Source organism: Podarcis liolepis, assembly GCF_965112155.1.
Source record: "Podarcis liolepis genome assembly, chromosome: Z".
NCBI lineage: Eukaryota > Metazoa > Chordata > Lepidosauria > Squamata > Lacertidae > Podarcis > Podarcis liolepis.
Genome location: NC_139570.1, coordinates 29,585,647 through 29,609,029, shown reverse-complemented (window position 1 = coordinate 29,609,029; position 23,383 = coordinate 29,585,647). Strand labels below are relative to the sequence as shown.

The 23,383-nt window shown below is 44.3% G+C and overlaps 1 protein-coding gene across 1 annotated transcript; it reads left to right on the top strand.

The window, feature by feature from the left end:
- Positions 1 to 3,068: 3,068 nt before the first annotated feature.
- Positions 3,069 to 17,411, top strand: MAGT1 (magnesium transporter 1). The gene is made up of 10 exons (XM_083484879.1): positions 3,069 to 3,241; positions 4,453 to 4,622; positions 5,503 to 5,620; positions 6,011 to 6,151; positions 7,212 to 7,352; positions 8,237 to 8,326; positions 12,111 to 12,174; positions 13,122 to 13,196; positions 14,025 to 14,115; positions 14,986 to 17,411. The coding sequence occupies exons 1-10, from the start codon at positions 3,158 to 3,160 to the stop codon at positions 14,999 to 15,001; spliced, it is 990 nt and encodes a 329-aa protein (XP_083341005.1). The 5' UTR covers positions 3,069 to 3,157; the 3' UTR covers positions 15,002 to 17,411.
- The last annotated feature ends 5,972 nt before the right edge of the window (positions 17,412 to 23,383 follow it).

Below are 23,383 nucleotides of genomic sequence, written 5' to 3'. Positions count from 1 at the left end.
GGCCTTCCTGAGGATGGGCTATGGGAACACCTGGCCTCAGGAAACCCATCAACAGATGTTCATTGTTCCCCTCAAGGGAAGGGTGCTCTGTACTTGACTGTATATCCCAAGGATTATGGGAGAAGGTGGTATCCAAGTTGAGTACGTGACCTCTCCCTTCGAGGATTATGGAGGAAGATGATGTCCAAGTCCACCTTTCCTTTTGAAGCAAAATGTCATTGAAATAGGAGAATTGGTTATGGCATCAATTTTATGTGATTTTCAAAGGTTAGGAGTCCAGCATGGTCAAGTACAAAGGGATACAATTCTGACACTTCCTTGCAACAATGCAACAGGTTTGCCAATAGAAACCAGAAGGGATACAATTTGCCAGCCTTCTCCATTAACAGTGCAAAGGCTGGGGTTTTGAGGGAGGAGAGGTGTTGAGCAGTGACAAAAATTATTGCCAATAAGTGCCCCCCTTTATTTCTCCCCTTTTATTTCCATAACAAGCCATTGAGTCTGTACTTTGAATAGTGACACCAGGGACCCAGAAGTGGCAGCGCTTGTCAGCCCAACCCCTGCACAGCCTCCTCTGGGCTGGCCTTAAGGCAATTGGAGCAATTGGGTCAAATTGGGCCCCACAGTTGCCCTGACCTCGCATGAAGTCTTGGGTTTGCAATTTTGGGAGAGAGGAGACTGCAGCACTGGGGAGTGGGCTGGCTGGGGAGGTCCCCTAGATTTAGAGGCCCAAGTTGCCCTGCCCTCGCATGAATCTTGGGTTTGCAATTTTGGAGAGTGAAGACTGGGGAGCTGGGGAGCGGGCCGGCTGGCGAGGTCCCCTAAATTTAATACTAATAATACTAATAATACTAATAATACTAATAATACTAATAATACTAATAATACTAATAATAATAATACTAATAATAATAATACTAATAATAATAATAATAATAATAATAATTTTTATTTATACCCCGCCCTCCCCAGCCAAGGCCGGGCTCAGGGCGGCTTACAAGCAATAATAAAAACAATTTGAATGATTACAACTTAAAAACAAAATTAAAATACAACATTAAAATATGGAAACATCAAAATATTAAAATGTAGCCTCATCGCAGGTGGGGAAGGAAAAGGAAAAAGAGAGGGAAGGAGGGAATCAAATTGGCTCCAAGCCAAAGGCCAGGCGGAACAACTCTGTCTTACAGGCCCTGCGGAAAGAAATCAGATCCTGCAGGGCCCTGGTCTCATCAGACAGGGCGTTCCACCAGGCTGGAGCCAGAGTTGAAAAGGCCCTGGCTCTGGTTGAAGCCAATCTAACTTCCTTAGGGCCCGGGACCACTAGGGTGTTGCTATGTATGGACCTTGAGGCTCTCCGTGGGGCATACCGGGAGAGGCGGTCCCGTAGGTATGAGGGTCCTAGGCCGTGAAGGGCTTTAAAGGTCAAAAGCAGCACCTTAAATCTGACCCTGTACTCTACCAGGAGCCAGTGCAGCTGGAAAAGCACTGGGTGAATATGCTCCCATGGCAGAGACCCCATGAGGAGCCTCGCTGCAGCATTCTGCACCTGGTGGAGTTTCTGGGACAGCTTCAGGGGCAGCCCCGTGTAGAGTGAATTACAGTAGTCAAGCCTGGAAGTGACCGTCGCATGGATCACTGTGGCCAGGTCAGGGCGGGAAAGGTAAGGGACCAACTGCTTGATGTGGCAAAGGTGGAAAAATGTCGCCTTGGCTGTTGCTATAACCTGCGCCTCCATGGAAAGGGAGACGTCAAGGATTACACCCAAACTCTTAAAGGAAGGCAATGGCACTAATTGGGCCCCCGCAAGACAAGGGAGTTGGTCCCTCATCCCCATGCCACCCCGACCCAGCCATAGGACCTCTGTCTTCGAAGGATTTAGTTTGAATCAGCTCCCACAAAACCATCCAGCCACAGCTTCCAAGCATCTGGTCAGTGTGTTCGGGGCCATCCATCAGCAGATAGAGCTGAGTGTCATCAGCATATTGGAGACAGCCCAGCCCAAAGCTCCGGATAATCTGGGCAAGGGGGCGCATAAAGATGTTAAAAAGCATCAGGGAGAGGATTGTGCCCTGCGGTACTCCACACACCAAGGAGTTGCGCGACGACATTTCCCTCCCTAGTGCCACCCTCTGTCCCCGACCAGAGATAAAAGAGCACAGCCAGTTATGGGCTGTGCCCTGTATCCCCACGTCTGCGAGGCGGTGGTCCAGAAGATCATGATCGACCATGTCAAAAGGCTGCTGACAAATCTAAAAGGATCAGCAGTTCTGACCCGCCTCGATCCAGTTGTCTATGGAGATCATCTGTTAGGGCAACCAGAGCCGTCTCGGTCCCGAAACCAGGAGGTTTTAGAGGCTTTTATGATTGCCTGGCTTTCATTTTATTGTTTATTAGAAAATTGCATTTTAATATTAAATTGCATTTTATTCCTTTTTGAATATGGTGGTATAAACATGTTTTACATAAATAGGTAAAATGATCAATGCAAGTTTAAATCTACTTTTACTTTTACTCTATTGCTATTTTAACTTTTAAAAAGTCTTACACTATTATTGCTGTTAATTATTCCTATTGATAATTTTATTGTTTTATAATTTTCGTAAACCAGTTTCGGGGTTTTTTAATTTAAAAAATGGTGCATAAATTTTATGAAATAAATAATAGTTAATAATTAATAAACAGCTTGTCTTTTAAAATTGACGTATCCCTCTAACCCCTCCCTGTTACCCCTCCCTTTGGGGGCTGCTGAGCGCAAAATCCTCCCGTCTGGCGCAGAACCCAGAGACAGGCTGTGCGGGCTGCCTGTCAGTCCGCACGAAGTCCGCCCAAGCGGTCTCTTGCGGCCAATCATATCGCAACAGCTTACCCCATTCTCATTTGTCAACGGGAGTCTGACGCGTCCTTCCTACTCCCCCCCGTCCCCCCTCCCCTCCCGAACTCCTTTCTCCTCCACTTCCAGTCCAAAAAGTAAAAGTTCGGGTAGGGGCGGAGACTTAGTGAAAGAGGAAGAAGCTCAGGGGACCAATAGCTAGGCAGCGGAAGTTTCTTTCACCCAATCCGGTACTGGCCCGACGCGCGGCCTGGCCTATGGGCGCCGGGCTGCCCGTGAGTGGCTTTTCTGCCTGTCGCTGAAGGAAGGGAGGCCGGTTCAGTCATGGCGGCGTTTCTGAGGGTTCTGGCTCTGGCTTTCTTGGCCGTGCTGGCCGGCTCCGGCGTCGGAGGGCAGAAGAAGAAGGAGGTGAGTGGGGCTGGCTGGAGGAGGGCCGATGCGATCGCGATCCAGGCGCGGAGGAGGAGAGGGAGAGGGGCACACCGAGGTCATCCAACCGCCCACCTTTCTTACTCTCAGGGCCCAACTTACGGAGGCTCGCCAACAACTGTTTGCTAGGCCCTCAGTTATCCTAGGAAGAGCTGTGTGTGTGTGTGTGTGTGCGTGTGTGTGTGAGTGAGTGACGGACTACAGGGTTGCCGAGCATGTGCAGAGTGCCGCCCCCCCCCGCGCCTCAAGCACTTTGCATCGCTTAATCGCCGCTCGTCTCTCCCACTGCAGTCCTGTGGGAGTCTTCGCCCCCCTCAGGCTGCTGCTGCTAAGTTGCCGCCGCAGAGAGTTCCTTGGTGGAGAGATGGATTCATAACAAGGGATGACGATGATGAAGATTATAATGAATGAAAAAGTTGTTGGCTGCGCCTTCAGCTGCTGCCAGTTACACTGCAATAGAATACGTTTCGCCTAATTTATGCACGACCAGGCTGCAGCTATAGGCGCAAGCGAATTAGTGCCGCCAGATTTTAGCAAGAGATACCTAGAAGAGGGCGCGTTTTCCTGTCACGTAAGGTAAACGACGGGCGCTGCCTGTGCTGAGGAGGAGGAGGATCCGACGGTTATGACTCTTAGTCAGGCAGTAAATGGCAGATGATGAGGGAGAGAACTGAGAATGGGGCAGCATCTAAGGGTGCCTTGGCATGTCTATGCAGACCGTATGTTGTGCGACCAAGTTCATGGAATCAAAGGCTTGTTGCTGGTTGCATTATCTGAATGCTGTGAACAAGCCTAGTGTACTCCATATAATCTGGACATCCTCCGTGGCCTCTGACCACAGGCTGATGGGAGTTGTAGTCTGTCAACATCTGTAGGACACGAAGTTGCAAGCAGCACTGAGGAAGTGAATATTCACCTTGATTTATCAATGCTAGTTGCTGTAAAGAAATGGTACTGGGAAGATGAAATGATAACATACTGGAAAGGCTAAAGAGAAGACTTAAGTATTCCATTCTCAGTCTCCCAACACAGCTTAGGAGCTGGGTCTGATTCTGGAATCATGCAGCTAATACATTATTATTATTTAAACGTCATACATGGTTGTTCAGATTAAGCTGTAGCAGCTTAAACTCCTAGTAGAAGACTTGTTTAACAGAAACTGTTTTCTTCTTTCCAATTTTATATTTTAGATGGTTCTTTCAGAAAAAGTGAACCAGCTGATGGAATGGGCTAGCAAACGGTCGGTAATTCGACTGAACGGTGATAAATTTCGTCGTCTTATAAAGGCACCACCAAGAAACTACTCTGTGATTGTTATGTTCACTGCGCTTCAGCCTCACAGACAATGTGTTGTGTGCAAGTATGGATTTAAATTACTTGAAAATTCATTATTACAGAAAACCTTGTAAGCTTTTTTGTGTCACAGTATTTCTCCTTTGTTTTATCCTTTTTACTTCAAACTTATTCTGTTGTACTCAAGGGAAAAGCACCATGCTAGCATTCAAAAAATCAGGTGTACCAAAAGATTGTTGAAGTAGCAATTAATCATTGTGATATTTTGAAAATAATTCTTTTAGAAATGATATAAAGTCATACACAGGGAGTTGCTTTTTAAGTTAAAAGTACTATACCTGCTTCTTATGAAGAGAATTTGACAGAAAGAATGTCTCTTCAAATTATTCATGTAGGTATTGTGCTTGCTAAACCTTATTCAAGCACCTGATTCACAGACCATCATCTTTAATTGACTTAGCATTTGGCATCAGACTTAAATTCTACCTGCGCACCTCTGAAGTGCCAACCGTAACTGGTTTAGCATTTAGCATTAAAGATTTAAATTCCACTTACTCACACCTGAAGTGCCATCTGTTCTCAAATTATAAAAATATTCTCAAAGAAATGCTCATTGACATGAGGGATCCAGCTAAAGACATTATTTATTGGTACTACATTAGCTGAGACTGAGGGATGTGGGTCTTTGAATCCTACTATATAAAAGGCTTTCTCCAAAGAAAGCAAAATTGCAACTTTGTGGGAACGCCAGGAAGTATATGCATCCCTGTCAGTTCAGATGCTGTTCTTTTGTAGTGGTGACTTGTGGCTGCATGATCATTGCTGCTGTTCAGGTTTCTTCTTACAGCTAGTGTGAAAGTGTGGGCTTACGTTCTTCTGATGGGCTAAATGCTTTTAAATCTTGACATGGCTAGATGCTTGAACAGCACTTTCTTACATTTTTGTAGGCAAGCTGATGAAGAATATCAGATTCTGGCAAACTCATGGCGGTACTCAAGTGCATTCACAAACAGGATCTTTTTTGCCATGGTTGATTTCGATGAAGGCTCTGATGTATTTCAAATGGTAATGTGCTTCTTGCGTAGTTATACTTGTCGAGTAGGATTAAGAAAAAGATGTGCATTACTGTTTTGTTTTTAAAAACGGTTTACACTTACTGGGGCATCAGTAACATAAACATACTTAATATTACTCTAATATTTAGGATTGCACATTAAGTAATAACTTGCTTCTTCAGAGCATTTCAAACTAAGTGGAGTGGGAGGGAAGAAATAAGCTTTTCTGGTAACCTGTATTACAACTATGTTTGCAACATAGACCTATGTGTCTTGGTTTACAAGTTATGCCTGGATAACTTCAGAATCTGAGCTCCATTTCAGAGCATGGATTTTAGGTAGCAGCTCAATAGACAATTTGAGTGACAGTACATTTCTTTGTGTTTCTTAAAAAATACAGCTCAACATGAACTCTGCTCCAACCTTCATTAATTTCCCACCAAAAGGGAAACCGAAAAAAGGTGACACATACGAACTGCAAGTACGAGGTTTTGCTGCTGAACAGCTAGCTCGTTGGGTTGCTGATAGAACTGATGTCAATGTAAGTAAAGGCAGTGTTTTGCTTCTAACTGTAATATAAAGAAATATATTATTGTTCTGTTGCCTCAAATAGCAGGACTGCCACACGAAGAGAACAAGTTCATGAGCACTTGTCCATCTTTTCCACCGTATGCATACACTCAATACAATTATTTCTTTTAAACCAGAACAGTTTACTTAATCTTATTTTGGTGCTCTATTAAATCATGTTTTCCATGGTGGATGGAGAAAGGGTCAGTGGGTTGAACTGTTAGATATTTTTATGGAGAGGCAATTTTGTTGTTTCCTGTGTTTCCCAGTTGTCATGAGCATCCTGGTAAAACTGCTAGTGATTGGAGTGTCTTTTTAAAAATACTTCTGGTATATTCTCATGTCACTTTTCAAATTATTTTCAGGGCATTCTAAAATCCAGCAACAACCCTTTGCTATGGTTTTTGTATTATTTTTGCAGCTTAATCCTATCCTTAATCCTATATTATCTGGGAGTAAGGCCACTGTGTTCAGTGGGAATTGTTTCCACATAAGTGTGCATGTAATAAATGCAGCTTTAAATTGTTTAAAGGTTCTTATTAGAGATCTGTGGGCATCTGCACCATTTACCTGTAAGGTAAGATTGACTGCAACTTGGAGCAGGAATATCTCAGTGGTACATCTCAGTTTGAAATGCTCACTTCATTGTGGTCTAGTATACTCCGTGCTATTTCTGAGGTTTTGTACACAAGATGAAACATTTTCTTTTTAAAGCAGATGTTTTTGTAATGTGCTTCCTGGCTATAGTTTAATTGTAACCTATTTTGAGGTAGCTTATGAGAACAACAGAGTGTAATGTAATTAAAATATTGAAATTATTTGTATACTTCAGTGTTACTTCTCAAAAGCAATTTTCCGTATGGAACACTTTAGATTTCTTTTTTTAGAAGTTGAAGTAGCTTTGCTGCATTCTCAAAAACTTACCTATCCCTCTAGTAGTAAAACTGTTCAGGAATTATTGGTGCCTATATATTTTTGTACAGAATTCTTCCAGTTTGCTTTAATGTGCAAACTGTTTTTTACTTTCATAGATCCGTGTGATAAGGCCTCCAAACTATGCTGGGCCCTTGATGTTGGGGCTGCTCCTCGCTGTTATTGGTGGCCTTGTGTACTTAAGAAGAAGCAACCTGGATTTTCTGTATAACAAGACAGGCTGGGCTTTTGCTGCTTTGGTAAGCAAATTATGTTGTAACCACTTTGTTTCCTCTTTTCTCCCCAGGATCCCTCTCCCAACCTTCCTCATCACTTGGCCTATTCTTTGCGTGCATCTACTGTGATCTGGCTGTATTGTTTTTCAGTTTCAAAAACAGATTGTCATTCTGGTTTTTAGTAACAGTTTCTTTTCCACTGATTCAGATGGAAGGGCTGCTGTATCTTGTGCCCCATTCCTGTCAGCATCGCCCTTGAGCCAGTGCCACCAACTGGACTCATCCACTTCAGCCACGACTGGGCTAGGCAAGCTGGGTAGCACTTCCAGAGACCACCTTCTGCACAGGAACAGGTCAAAGTGCTGTGGACTCACAGCTTAGAGTTGTGAGCACCGGATTCACTTCCACAAGAAGACAGTCGTCGCACAGCAGAGTATAGCATAGCATAAACGACTCGGAGAGCAGCTCTGTAGAATATCTTCTTTATTCTATCTACAACTATAATACACAACTATATACAGAGCTAAATGAGGTCTAAACGAAAAATGCTGAACTGCGCTGAGTATCTGCAGCTGCTCTTAGCAGCAACCTTATCTATACACACGATCTCTCTCTAACACTCAGTCTCTCTCTCTCTCTTTGATGTGAGGCTGGAGCGAAATAAGTAGAGAGCAGATTGTGTAATATGCAATCATGATGTGGGCATAAATGAAATATAAACTCGTTTTGAGGATTCAACTAGGACACAGGCTCAGAATATATCTGAAATTTAAAGCTGTGGGGAAATAGTGGAAACAAATTAATGATCAGTATTGTTTGAGGTCACTTAAAAGGTGAGCAATGTTTGAATCAGAGATGTCTTTCTTGGTGCTTACAAGTTTACTGATTTCTCAACGTGTTGTTTCCAGTGTTTCGTTCTGGCAATGACATCAGGGCAAATGTGGAATCACATCAGAGGGCCACCATATGCTCATAAGAATCCCCATACAGGTCAAGTGGTAAGTGATCATTTAAAAAACAAACAAACATCAAAACTCCAGTATAACTTTTTAAATATGTTAACATGTCTTTCAGCATATACTCCCCTTCCAAGTTCATTTGTAAAAATCTAAAACACATGAAAATACAACCCCCATCCATAAAAGCAGCAGCTACTAAGTATTTTTTCATGTGTCAAAGTGTCAAACAACTCAACCACAGACTTCAATTAATGTTTCTCAAGAGGCTATCTAAGGACCAGCAGAGTGTCTCTCTGGTTCCAAAGAGTTCCAGAGATTCCCACCCTGGGAGAAAGCACTATTCCTTGTACTCACAATTTAATAGCTCTTGCTTGATGGGCCAGAGAGCAGGGCTCCTGCTTGGGCAGGCTCATACAGGTATAGGTGGTCCTTTAGACAACATAGTCACCAACGATTTAGGGTTCTAAAGGCCACAACCAGCTTTGAATTGAGTCCAGAAGCAGAGGGGTTGTCAGTGTAACTGATACAGGATAGGTGTATTCAGAACAGGAGGTACAGAATATGTAACAGATACAGAACAGGAGTATTCAGAATAGGTGATACATTTTTTACTGAAGTGTGTAGATTATTGTAGCTAGTATACATTTCTCTCCTCCTGAATCTTTTTTTGCCACACTCTGCCTGTTAAAGAGGTCCCTGATTAGGCATATTTCTTTCTTCAATTTATTGTTAAAGGTTCTGTCTTTCATACCTGTAGGCCTCTTAAATGTGAAACTGAGAGTTTCTAGGCTGTGCTAACAGTGAAAATATTGTGGTTATTTTAAGCAACACTTCATTGCTTTCGGATTCTCACAAACTGTTGGTCACAGTAATGCTTCTAAATCTCACATTTTCAGTTTTAAAAATATATACGTTTTTGCCTCCTATTTACTTTCACTACATACTGTTCAATTCAAAATTTATGTATCCTGTATTTGTTTGTATTCAACTTGGTTTTGCTCAGAGTTGACCCACTGAAATTAAGGAACGTGATTAAATTATGCCCATTAATTTCAATGAGTATGACTGAGTTCAGTGCCACCCCATGTTTAGTAAAAGTGCAGAAGCACATTGAATTGAGTTTTCTGTTTGAAAACTTGCAAAGGTTTAACATGGGGACCTTCTTTATAAGTCTGCTTTAAACCTTGATCAGGAGAGTTCTGTAGTTATTTTGGCACATGGCTTGCAATCAGAGCTCCTGCATGAAGCAGGATTGCCCTCTGTCTCCCCTGCTTTTTGTGCTGGCCCAGATGTTTAGCAAGTTGCTGCGAGTTTTAATCTGCCACCACATCTCTACTTATTTAGATTCATACCAAGAATGATTGAAGACTGGAATTTTTTAAAATTGGCAAAACATTTATACATATATACAATGAAAGCCTTGTTTGCCACACAGAGTATTATTTCAATTGACTTCACAAGGGGGTGAGACAGTACGTAATATTGGATGGCGTTACACCATGTGAACTCTGCACAGTGATATCATGAACTGGCTGGCTGAAGGGGAGTGGTGGGTGGCACCAGCCGGGGAACCCCCAATGGAAACCCCAGAGCAGGAAGGCTCAGAGCCAGGGGATTGGTGGTGGGATGCTGAGGAGAGGTCAGGGGGAGAGGCTTGGAAGGAAGGCCTGGATGTTGAAGGTGCAACAGGGTTTAGTGAGTAGGAAGTGTTGGTGACAGGGAGCAGTTCAGACTCCGAGGCTGAAGCAGAGGATGGGGGTCAAGAGGCTGCTGAAGAATCCAGGGACTCGCCCTCTCCTGCTGCGACAAGCTCCCCTCCTTCTTGGTCTCCAAGCGCCGATACTTGCTGAGTTGTATAATGTTAAACTGACTAAAGAGTTAACTTCACTAACAATGAAGCCTTGCGTCTTTCGTATCGACTTGCATCTGACTCTGGCCCTGACAAGTATGAAGTATGATCACATCTTGTTATGTTCCAGGGACAGAACAAAAACATATATATCCGAACACCCCTGGAACCACCCCTGCATGAGCAATTTTACCTCCCAGAGCTGGTGCACTGAACAGGTCTTGCCCCCACAAACAAGGCAGAGAGCTTTTATGCTCTCCTACTTGCATACTGGGCTCTGGGAGGCTCTCTTGTTGCTTCTGGGAGGCTCTCACAAGATCTGAGTTCCCACAAGATCTTGTGAGAGCCTCCCAGAGCTTGGTAAGCAAGGTGGAGAGCTTAAAAGCTATTTGTGTGCCAGGAAAACCCAGAACAGAAGGAGCTTTTAAGCTCTCCAACTTGCATGCAATTAATTTGCAGGCTTACAACTTGCCAGCTTTCAGCTACAGAGGTTGAAATTGTGCTAGTTAATTGTGTGCAAGATGTGATCATACGGTATTACTAGTAATCCAGGGATTAGACCAGCTGCGTGGATACAAATCAAATGTATTGCGAATTGTAGTTCCTATAGGAAAAATCCATTTAGGCAGTTTTGTAAAAATGCTTATTCAGACATAAAAAATCCGTTTTTGGCATCTTATTTTTGGATTTGGAGGTGGTGGTACCCTCCAATTTTCTCACTGGCGTTTAAACTGGTTAGAGAAAAAACCCAAGGAACTTCTATAATCTTTGGTTTACTCTTATTTCTTAGGTCAACAAAGGAACATGGATATAGGCCTCTGAAAACACATGGAAAGGCATTTTAATATAATTAGACAGGGACCAATCGACCCATATGCTCATTTTCAATGGGTATCATTGGGGCACTTTGTATGGTAGGGGGAAGAGGTATAATTTTATTTTAAGTTAATTTCTTATTTATGCAAAACCGATAACCTTTTTTAAAAAAACAACTTCAGAAGCCAAACACTGATAGTAAATTCATCTGAATACACTTATATGGAAGTTGCACACTTCTTAAAGGAGGATAAGGAGTGTGTGTTAGAAAGACCAGTAACCTTTTTAGTTGGGTCCTGTTGCTCCTTTGCATATCTTAGGGAGAAAGTGAAACTGCATTTCTTGGAAGCAAATCTTTTATGCAGTTTTGTTAGTTGTCGTCTTTAAAGTGCATATATGCATTTCATAAACCAACTGGATAGATTTCCCTTTTGCTGGGAGGTATGGTATTTTGTGTTATGGCTCCAACTTCTGGTCAAGGCAGGTGCAAACGCTTTGGGAAAAGGCTATAACAACCATGATGCTCCAGTAAGCAGTGGTTCCCAGTGGTCTGTGGCACCATTCACATAACAAAAAGTACTATAGAGCCAAGGGGTCCATGGCTTGGCTTTTGAAACAAAAGGGGTCCACAGAACTTAAGTAATTGGGAACCACTAGTTCGCTCCTCTCTTGGTCAGATTAGGTACAATTGCTTCTCTCCGACTCTCTCTTTGGCTCTTGGGTAGATGGAATTGCTGAAAGAGTGCTCTTCCTTGCTTTTTGAGATTGTTATAGGTGACAGTAACAACGCAGTCTCTAGCCTAGGAGGACTGGGCTATTGCCTTTGTAGGTTAAAGCCAGTATTTTAAATGTAGAAAGCAATCGCTGTTACACATCCTGAAATACTGTTGTAGTTCCTGGCAGGAGATGGATCATCGCATGGAGTATTAGCTGACCTGAGAAGGCAGGTACCACAGTAATATGCTCTGGGAATAACTACTGATTGGAACAGTTTTGCAGTCAGCAGAATCCCTTTTAAGCAAGTCTGGAGACTGAGTGAACCTGGCTTTTCATCCCCATGTAGATATGTGTGTGAGCCTGTGCAAATTCAGATCAGGAATCTTATAATCAAATATGAAATAATCAAAACTGCATAATTTTTTAACCCTTTTCTTGCAGAGCTATATCCATGGGAGCAGTCAAGCCCAATTTGTTGCTGAAACACACATTGTTCTGTTGTTTAGTATCCTTCTTAACAACAAATACTTAAGCTTGAAAGCCTTTCAACCAGATCTAGCCAAAGTTTCCTGGGGTTTGCATTGGTGACTTTGCAACCTTCTAAAGAAATCATTGATCAGATCAAGCAAGTAGTTGCTGAATTCTGATGCCAGTCAGGTGTGGTTATCTGAATGGAAAACCATTGTAACTGCTAGATTTTCATATAGGTGGTAGCCAACTACGTTAAGAGTAGACTCAGTGAAATGAATACTGTAGATCTAAATGTGTGTCCATTATTTTCAGTGGCTCCCCTCTCAGTAGGATTGCTGTTATTTTTAAGGACAGACATGCTTAGGATGTTTGTATTTTTACTTCTTGTTATAAACGTTCCTGGGGGTTATCTGTATAAGTTTAAGCTTTTAATTGTAACTTCAAAGTGCCACAGACAGTGCATTTCCCTCTCTATGCTTCTTGAGTTTGTTTCTGTTAGTACAAACTGAAAATGACATTGCTTGTGAAGTGGGTTGTAATCCATGAAAACTTTTGACTCAATAAGTTTGTCTTTATAAACTCCTTCAAATTATTTGATTTGGTTAACATTGTGTAACTTATGCTGCCCGCCCCATCCCTAATTCAGTGATTTCCCCCTCCAGCTCCCCTCACTACTGTCTCTTGCTTCCAATTGTGCATAAAAGATAACAGGTCAGGTGGGGTGGGCGGGAATCTAGCAAGGTTTTGAGAATGCAGAGACCTAAAACATAATGACTCTTACCCTTCCTCCTTTTTTCTGTAGTTCAACCCAGAATGCTAGGACAAGGTTGCTGAGTTCAAACTTGGCTCAGTCTTGCAAACTCTGCAACTACAGCAAAAGTTAGGATTTTTCTAAATGCATAGCATTAAGAAACTGGATAGGAATGTGCCGTACTTTTGTTCAGCCTGTTGAAGTGGTTTAGCCTTAAACAGCTTTCTCAGATGCTGGTGTTACTCTTGGGATGGTGCTCCTACATGAAGCTGCAACTTCTGACCTGGAGGTAATGAAGAGAAAAAGTAAGTACCAGATTTCACTTCACCTGGCAGGGATGGTAATGTTGGGTTGCAGCGCCATCTTCTGGTCAATCCTGACACCACAGCATTCTCCTTCCTTCCTTCCTTCCTTCCTTCCTTCCTTCCTTCCTTCCTTCCTTCCTTCCTGTGCCTGGAATGCAGTGTGCTTGTATTTTTAAACAGGGAATGCCAGGATGGGAAAAGCAGGTGTGTGTGTGTCCATAAAAAATATTTTGGTACTTGGGAAAACTTTCCTCTGGCAGTTGTGTTGTCAGTAAGAATAGGTTTGTTACTTATTGCTGGTTTTCTAAGTTGTATGGCCTCTTTTGCTCCTTTTGAGAGTTTTCTCACAAATTAATTCAGTTGGAACTGCAGTTAGACAATCTGCGTGGGTGGCGCTGTGGTCTAAACCACTGAGCCTAGGGCTTGCCGATCAGAAGGTTGGCGGTTCGAATCCCCACAACGGGGTGAGCTCCCGTTGTTCAGTCCCAGGTCCTGCCCACCTAGCAGTTCGAAAGCACGTCAAAGTGCAAGTGGATAAATAGGTACCGCTCCAGTGGGAAGGTAAACGGCATTTCTGTGAGCTGCTCTGGTTCGCCAGAAGTGGCTTAGTCATGCTGGTCACATGACCCGGAAGCTGTCTTTGGACAAATGCCATCTCCCTCGGCCTATAGAATGAGATGAGCGTGCAACCCCAGAGTCGTCCGCAACTGGACCCTAACAGTCAAGGGTACCTTTACCTTTAAGCATTCTTTAAATTTCAGTTTCATGATTGATTATTTTCATGCTGTTTTGGCAAGCTGACTTCATTTTGTGATTTATTTCCTGCAGTAATGTGTATGGCTGGCATCGGTTTGGTGGTCTTGTTCTTCAGTTGGCTGCTGTCAATATTTAGATCTAAGTACCATGGCTATCCATACAGGTATGTATTTTTTGCTATTTAAAATCCCTTTATCCCAATAAATAGCTTTTTAATAGTATTTTGACATCGAGCTTCCCTGAAAAAAAAATTGCATAGTTTGTTTGCTTGGATAGTTCCAAACTATTAATAATACTTAGAGAACACTGAACATGGTGTCACTTTTTTCCTTAATGATGTTTTATGAAGTAACACTAATGTCTCAACAAATGAAACTGATCTGTAGAAAACATAACTTGAAAAAAGAGACATTGCACATACTTTAGTAAACCAAGAAATCTTTAATAAAAAAAATACATTTAAATAAATAAATTGATGTTTTATGAAGAATATGAATTAGACTGATTTTTTTAAAACAAGCAAGTTAGAAGATACATAAACCAGATCAAGGGACGCAAGCATGGCCATTCAGAATGCACGATGCAGTACATCACAGGGTTAAAACCACAGGGGGGAATCTTTATTTTATAACCAGACAAAAGACTACCTTTTCTGTTTTGTGATTAAAGAAAAAACATACTTTGTAACTTGGGAAGTATTTGGACAAGTCTCTAAAATATTCTAGGCCTACATGCAGTATACAAATGGCATGCACAGGTTCCTGCCTGCAGAGAGATTGTCTAAGTGGGACTTGGAGGGAGAGGACCCTGAGCTAAGAAATCATCAGCTGCTGTTCTGTTGGCATGTTTTCTGTCACACTTCCCAAATGATGCCAACTAAAATTTAAATGCAGCATATTCTGATGCCAAGTACATTTTACATTTCTCTAAAATCAGAGGGTGTTCAATTTGAGTCTTTAGGATTTGTGAGCAATAATTGCTTATTTTGATTTGGTAACCTAAAAAGTGTGTGTTCTCTCTCTCTCTCTCTTAGCTTCCTAATGAGCTAAAGAATGTTGCATCTCTGCTGTTTTCCTGAAGCGTGAAATATGTGGACCATGCTACCTCCATTTGAAATGAATAGGAATGAGACTGTTGCACACCAAACCAAAGATGTCAAGTGCCTTGACAATTTGCCCTAAAAGTCATGGGGAGTACAGTGGTACCTCAGGTTAAGTACTTAATTCGTTCCGGAGGTCCGTTCTTAACCTGAAACTGTTCTTAACCTGAAGCACCACTTTAGTTCATGGAGCCTCCTGCTGCTGCCGGAGCATGATTTCTGTTCTCATCCTGAAGCAAAGTTCTTAACCTGAGGTATTATTTCTGGGTTAGCGGAGTCTATAACCTGAAGCGTATGTAACCCGAGGTACCACTGTATTAAGAGACATGCTCTTTTCGCCATTTAATTAAGTCTAGTATAATTTTGCATCTGGGTTCCTTGTTTCTGATTAGTTTAAAAGAAAACTAAATTTTAATTCTCAGGCGACAGTCCAAAGACCCTCTTTTAGGCAGATGTTAGTGCCTCTGTGTTATGCATAGAGACACCCTGATAATCACAGTTACCACCACTTGTAGCTTCATGAACTACTGGACTTATTCATAGTTCCACTGCGTTTCAGGGTGGCTTTTAGCGGGGTGGGAGGAAGCACAGGGAGGGCTGCTTTGACAAGGGAGGTGCCCCAAAACAGTACAGTGTGCATGTGCAGCTTTCCATGCAGTCTTTTGGGCTGTGGCTTCAACTGTTATATACACTGCATTGTATTTCTGGCACCTACAAGAACTTTACATTTTGCCCATATTTTTCTCCCCCTATTGCAAAGGACTCATTGCAGATGCATTCAGTAGGTCCCTCTTTGTAAGGCAGATGTTCAGCTTCCAAGTGATCTGATTCTATGTTGGGCAAAAGATTCCTGCATTGCAGGGGGTTGGACTAGATGATCGTTATGGTCCCTTCCAATTCTATGATTCTGTGATGACATTTTTAACCTCGGTTTCTGTGCAACATGTTCCAATGCAGAGCCAACTGCAGAGTTGACTTTTTTTTTTTTAAGTACATAACTTGAAAGTGACTTCCATAAGCCTTTCTCTCTCTCTCAAACCCTGGGAGTATCTTTCAGTAATACTGCTGTCATAATTATGAGGGGGGGGGCCGGTTGCATTCATTCGCGTTGTAATCTACACTAGAACTCCTTCAGTACAGTGCATCGTCATCTTACTCCATGCACAGTTCAAATGCTCATGACTACCAGAAAGTGTTTTCTGATGTTGAAACTGTCATGTGGGCTTGTAGCCCCAGCAGACCTTTGTTCAATAAAGAAGCATCCTCAACAATTTGTGTTAAAAGGTGCACAGCCCGTATCTGATTCTCTGTGCAGAGCAGCCTGCTGTATACACATTCACCAGCCAGACAAAGTCAGTGTGGTCAGCCTTGATAGTACCAATTCACTATTGTGTTAGTCTCCCAAACAAGTGAATGGCACTGTTAAAGCTATTCATATTGCCAACTTGCTATGGGCTGAAAATAAGGCCCTGTTCCAGTATGTTAATGACATGCCTACTGTTCTAGGTGCTGTGTGTGTGTGTCGTGCACAGAACTCTTCAGTGCATTTGACACTTGACTCACAGAGCAGTTTTCACATGGAAGCCTGTCTCTAGGAGTTGATTTCCATTGCCAGTTTGGGGCAACATCTCTTAAATCTGAACATATTGCATGCAGAATGCAGGGCAAAGCATCAAACATGTCTGTGCTTTTGCCATTGCGTTGTAATAATATTTCACTGCTTTTCTTTACCTCTGAATGCAGTGGAAAGGTGTGGGGTGAGAGAGGGAAGATCCCAATATGTATAATGAATCTTAGTTGGTGATTGTAAGCTTTATAAGAAAGCCTCTGTTTCTTCTGCTTTTGCTGCTTTCCCCAGCTCCTTCCATGTTCAATGAAAATGATCTGCTTGGTTCTCATCCTGCAGTCCATGAGGATACTAGGAACTGGATCTAGAAGGAATCTTAAAAGGATTCTAGGAACTGTATTAATTTGGAACTTCTGCTTCTTGGCTTGATAACACTGTCTCCTTCAAGGCAGGCCTAATACTGGGTGTGATTGACGACATAGAAGAAAAACATAGTGCTTTTTCTCGAAGGGAGTGGGTATGGGGAAGGTAAGGGAAATTATGTTTCTCATTAAAAGTTGAATTAGAGGTAACTACTACTATACTGAACAAAGTAGTTTTCTCTTATGCAAATTTGCTATATTTAATTATATTTCAAGTGCCTTAACACCATTAGTCTATTTTTTGATATTGACTCCATAAATATTTTTAAAAATGCATTTTTATACAGCTTACAGCATTCAGTTGTAGCATGGATATTGAAAGGACTACAATGGATTTTGAACAACTTTCAATAAATATTTTACCTACCCCTGCTGTTGTGTTTCTGAACTTTATCACATCTCTAAAACATCATTTGTGGACTACAGTCCACTGTGATGTTTCCCCCTCTGCAAGCCTCAACTTGCTCCAAAGGCTGCATTTTGATAGAAAGATTTTTAGGTGCATTTGACTGAGATGATCTATATCATAAGTGGCCATCATCTAGCTCTATCACATTTGACTCTGACAAGCAATGTCTGCAGCAGTGAGAACATTGTTAGTAGTAACACCATCCAGGACTTCATTCTGGAAAGGTCTGCAGAGTGATCATCCCACTTGCACATTGTACCATAAGATGCACCTAGTTTTTAGAGGAGGGAAACAAGAAACAAGAAAGCAACGCAAAGCCTCTTGAGTGAAGAGGCAGGAGCGCTTCAGCTGCGCTCAAGAGGCTTTGCGTGGCTATCCCTGAAGCCAGGAAAGCAAGAGGAATTGGTGCGCACCGATCCCTCTTGCTCTCCTGGCTTCACTGATAGCTGCGCAGGCTGCATTTGCTCCGTAAGACGCAAACACATTTTCCCTTACTTTTTAGAGGGGAAAAGTGTGTCTTATGGAACGAAAAATACGTTATTTATCGTTTGTTTATTTGATCTACCGTATTTTTCGCCCCATAAGACGCACTTTTCCCCCTCCAAAAATGAAGGGGAAATCGGGGTGCGGCTTATGGGGCGAATGCCTGCAAGCCTCGCGCGCCCAGCAGGAGGTCCCACCGGGTGCGCGAGGCTTGGGGCAGCAGCCTGTCGCCCGAAGCACGGGGAGCCCTCCGGAGGGATTCCCCTGCTTCGGGCGAGTGTCAGCAAGCCTCGCGCTGCCGGCAGGAGGTCCCACCGGGTGCGCGAGGCTTGGGGCGGCAGCCTGTCGCCCGAAGCACGGGGGGCCCTCCGGAGGGCTTCCCCTGCTTCGGGCGAGTGTCAGCAAGCCTCGCGCTCCCGGCAGGAGGTCCCACCGGGTGCGCGAGGCTTGGGGCGGCAGCCTGTCGCCCGAAGCACGGGGAGCCCTCGGGGGGGCTCCCCCTGCTTCGGGCGAGAGTCTGCAAGCCTCGCGCACCCGGCAGGAGGTCCCACCGGGTGCGCGAGGCTTGGGGCGGCAGCCTGTGCTTCTAGGTGCGCGCAAGCAGTCCGCTAGCCTTGGGAGAGCCGCGCGGCTCTCCCAGGGCTAGCGGACTGCTTGCGCGCACGCACAGGCTTGGGGCGCGCTGAGCTCGGCACGCCCCAAGCTTCTGGTGTAGCGCAGGGGTCCGCTAGCCCTGGGAGAGCCCCGCGGCTCTCCCAAGGCTAGCGGACTGCTTGCGCGCACCTAGAAGCTTGGAGCGCGCTGAGCTCAGCACGCCCCAAGCTCCTGGTGTAGCGCAGTGATCTGCTAGCCCTGGGAGAGCCCCGCGGCTCTCCCAGGGCTAGCGGACTGCTTCCCGGCACGCAGAAGCTTGGGGCCGCTGAGCTCCGCACGCCCTAAGCTCCTGGTGTAGCGCAGCGCACCTGGGGGGGAAATAAATTTTTTTCCCTTTATTTCCCCCCAAAAAAACTAGGTGCGTCTTATGGGCCGGTGCGTCTTATGGGGCGAAAAATACGGTATATGCTACCCTTTATTGAAAGGTCCCAGGGCATTGTACAACATTAAGAACAATCTTTTCACAGTGTAATAATAAAAACATAATACAGAGGATAATTATACGCAGTATAATCATCATCATCATCATAACAGCCATAGTCCCCGCATTTAATAGACCATAGATTGAGAGGCTTTTCCTCGTGTTCTCCTACAGTAGTTGAGCAGAGTGGAGGGATCACTAACACCAAGCCCTGGTAGCAGCAAGGCCCCTGAAGTCAGCTGTCGCCTGACTGTTGGGGTTCCTGTCTGCTAACTTACAGCAACAACAAAACCCAAAGCCTTCATTGAACAGCATAAGGGATGGAGTGGGTTCCTACCAACCCACTTTGGGAACCACTGTGCTAACCACTTCTAAAGCGCTTCTCTGCCTTTGACAGTTGCAGAAGATGTGGTGTCCCTGCTACGTCTTCATGCTACACAGCTTCATCTGTTGCATAACCATGTGGCTTGCAGAGAATCCTATCTAGAACACGCAAGTTGACAACCTATCTAGCCTTAGGGACTTCTGACCACTGGCCATGTGGAAAGCTGCACCACTACGGCCTCCCCAGGGAATGTTGTTGGCATCTGTCATGAGCAGGGGTCTGCAACCTAAGGTTCACGGGCCACAAGCAGCCCACGGGGGTCGTTTAAACAGTCCCCTAGCTGCCTGCTTGGCGAGTCCCTGTGTGCTGCACTAAACCAGCACAGTGCAAGGACTCGCTTTTGTAGTGCTGGAAATTGCACATGCGCAGACGCCAGAAATCGTGGGCACGCGTGCTCATGCTCCAGCCCACAGACGGATCTCCGCTAGAGTGAACTGGCCCAGGCAAGGTAGGCCTTGCCGAGCCCTGGTCTTGAGATACAATGGAAGAGTGCGTCTTTGGGGGTAAAGTCAAGGCAGTTGGAGAGTCACAGCACCTGACATGGCTGTAGAGACTGATACAGGAGAGGAAGGTTTTATTGCAGATGATGGCATCCGTTTTTGCTGAAAGACCACCTGAATATATGCTACCCACTGGCTTGTCCTGGGCTGGAAGGACCATATGAGAACTTTTCATCTCAGTTGTGTTTTGTGCAAGCAAATAAGGTCTTCCAGGGCTCTGGCCTATCTTGTTTTTCTGACCATGCTGCTTGGTCATGATTCACTGCTGGCTGTTTCCAACAGCTCAGCCCTGGGAAGAAGCATAGGGATTGTTTGCAGCAATTATATTTTGAAATGTCAAGGTTGAGCTAAGCAGGTGTCTGAAACGCATCCGAGACAAGGGATGCAGCACAGCTTCAGCTGAGCCAGGAAAGCCTTGTTGCTCAGGCAAAGCCCCAGGCTCAACAGCGTATTTCTGTAGCACCTTCCTGTTGGAGAGGGTCCCCAAAGGTGGTCCAGAGCCCCAAAGAAGTGCATTGCTGGGATCGTGTAACAAGCAAAAGACCCCTCCTGTGCATAGTGAACCAAATACGACCCCCAACACCGATGACACCTTTCCAGCCATTCATGATATTGTCAGCCTAACACTGCTTTAAAGTTCCTTATTAAGGAAGTATAAAGATCAGATACGGGGAAAATAATCCATCTGGTATATTTCAATGAAGAAAAAGCTTACCTGTGCCTGATGATGTCCTGGAACATTTAGTACTTGCAAGGACACTGGAGAACAGTGTGTGTGCTCACCAAACTCCCTTCCAAGGACAGATAATACTAGAGCTGTTACAAGTGCCGCTTGCTATATCTTAAGAGCATTGGGGTACCTTTTTCAGCCGGAGGGCTGCATTCCCTCATAGGGACACATGTGGGTAGTGGTAGGTGGTACAGTAGGATACATTCCAACCATTAAAAAACCATAGGGTTTCCAATGATGATGATGATGATAATAATAATAATAATTTTTTATTATTTCTACCCCACCCATCTGGCTGGGTTTCCCCAGCCACTCTGTGCGGCTTCCAACAGAAGGTTAAAAATACATTAAACATAAGAAGAGCCTGCTGCATCAGACCCAATGGGCCATGTAGTCCAGCATTCTGTTCTCATCGTGACCAACTAGATGCCCACAAAGTGAAGCCCATAAGCAAGGCATGGGCACAAGAGCCTTCTTCTCCCCTCTTGTGGTTTCCATCTCCTTTAGTACCGTTTGGTGAAGCTCATTAGGCACTGCAGATTTGAAATAATTTAAAATACCATAGATTTTATAAGACAACTTTTTAACCCCAGGAAAAAGGTTAAACAGTCAGGGGTCGTCTTATACGCCAGGTATGGGCAGCGGGCTCTGTGCTGGGAGAAAGTTGCCCGGCATGGAGCGGAGCCCGCCACCCGCTGCTGCTGCAGGCTCTGCACTGGGAGAAAGACAGGGCTTATAAGACGAACCCCCAAATTGCAGCTGCCAATTTGGGGGGTTGTCTAATACGCCCTGTCGCCTAATACGCCGGAGTCTACGGTAGCTAGTTTTCCTATCTTGGGCTGGATCTCCTCCTTGCATTGTTTATTCTGTTATCACCAGATTGGGCACTGTTTTCCTTTTAGGTGAAGGCAAAGGCAAAGTAGGGGTTAAGCAGCTCTGTATTCTTTCTGTCACCCTAAAGCATTTATCTGTCTTCTCCACAGAGAGGACCTACTACTTGGTTGTTCTTCCTCTTGCTTTGAACATAGCCAAAGAAACCTTTAAAAAAAAAAAAATTAACCTCTCTTGCAAGCCTGGGCTTGTTCTGAGCTTTGGCCTGCCTCACCTTCTCCCTGCAACTGTTGGCTACACTTCCTTTGTGATTTCCCCTTTCTTCCATATTTTTTTTTTAAACCCTTCTTAAATCTCCATTCTCCTTATGCAGCCACACTGGCTTCTTTAGATGCCTCCTACTTTTCTCTTTTGTTGGAATTGTCTGCATTTGGGCTTTCAATTTTTCATCCTTAAGAAACTTCCATCCATCTTGGACTCCCTTCTCTTTGAGTATTTCTGACCATGGGATCTCACCCAGTAGCCCCTTAAGCCGCTGCCATGAGTGCTGGAAGGAAGACCTGCTCCTTGCTGCAAGGCCCATTTCCACCTGGCCTGGGAGCAGGGACCAGACTCACCCTGCTCAACATAAGAGACTCCTGGGAGGCCAGAGGGACATTGCCTTGCTGTAATCCTGAAGAGCCCAGACTCACTGGAACAAACTCTGGGGTTGGGGCAAATGTCAAAAATGCTTTTAAATATTTTTTAATAGTTTTAAATCTGTGGCGTTTTAAATGCTGGGTTTTTTGTTTTGTTTTTGCTCTCCTGCGGGTGGGATAAATGTTTAGCTGGAGCTGGGGATTAGTTTAATTTTAGTTTCTACTGTCTTCTTGGTTTATAGTATATTTGTATTGTGTTCTGAAGGGGAGAAGCACAGGTCAGTTCTGTGTCCAGCTCCATTTGCTACGCAGGCTGAGACCCTGCCTGCCCGTGGACTGTCTTACAGGAGTAGTGCATGCTCTGGTTATCTCCTGCTTGGACTACAGCAATGTGCTCTATGTGGGGCTACCTTTGAAGGTGACCCAGAAACTACAACTAATCCAAATGTGGTAGCTAGACTGGTGACTGGGAGTGGCCACCAAGACCATATAACACCGGTCCTGGAAGACCTACATTGGCTCCCAGTACATTTCCGAGCACAATTCAAAGTGTTGGTGTTGTCCTTTAAAGCCCTAAACGGCCTCGGTTCTGTATACCTGAAGGAGCGTCTCTGCCCCCACCATTCAGCCCAGACATTGAGGTCCAGCGCCGAGAGCCTTCTGGCAGTTCCCTCACTGCAAGAAGTGAGGTTGCAAGGAACCAGGCGGAGGGCCTTCTTGGTAGTGGCGGCCTATGGAACACCCTCCCATCAGATGTCAAGGAAATAAACTGCTATCTGACTTTTAGAAGACATCAGAAGATTTTTAATATTTGATGCTTTATCATGTTTTTAATACTTTGTTGGGAACCACCCAAAGTAGCTGGGGAAACCCAGCCAGATGGGCAAGGTGTAAATAATGAGATAATAATAATAATAATAATAATAATAATAATAATAATAATAATAATGAAACTAATTAAATATATGTAGCATTTGAAGAGGCACTATTATGAATATGTAGATACTGGCTCAAGGACGAAATAAAAGAAAACCACATAACTTTGTTAAGGGAATATCTGCCCTCCCTTCCCCACAGGTTGGCAGGGTTTACGGCACTGAGTGGGGCTCCCTGGGTGGGTGCCACCCACCTGCTTGAGCCAGCCTTTGACCCGCCCTCGGCCCGAGAGGACAATGGACGGCCGGCAAGGGGTGGACCTAAAGCCAAAAGAAAAGAGGCTGACTCCTTGGCTCAAGCCTCAGATTATGAGGGTGGCCTCCTCGCCTCTGTGCAGGAAGGCTGCAGGCGCTGCC

Bases quoted from the DNA above. Each gene is read 5' to 3' on its own strand.
- MAGT1 (XM_083484879.1), top strand. From the start codon at position 3,158: ATGGCGGCGTTTCTGAGGGTTCTGGCTCTGGCTTTCTTGGCCGTGCTG. The intron at 5,621-6,010 runs GTAATGTGCTTC...TAAAAAATACAG, and splicing joins GCTCTGATGTATTTCAAATG to CTCAACATGAACTCTGCTCC. The intron at 6,152-7,211 runs GTAAGTAAAGGC...TTACTTTCATAG, and splicing joins CTGATAGAACTGATGTCAAT to ATCCGTGTGATAAGGCCTCC.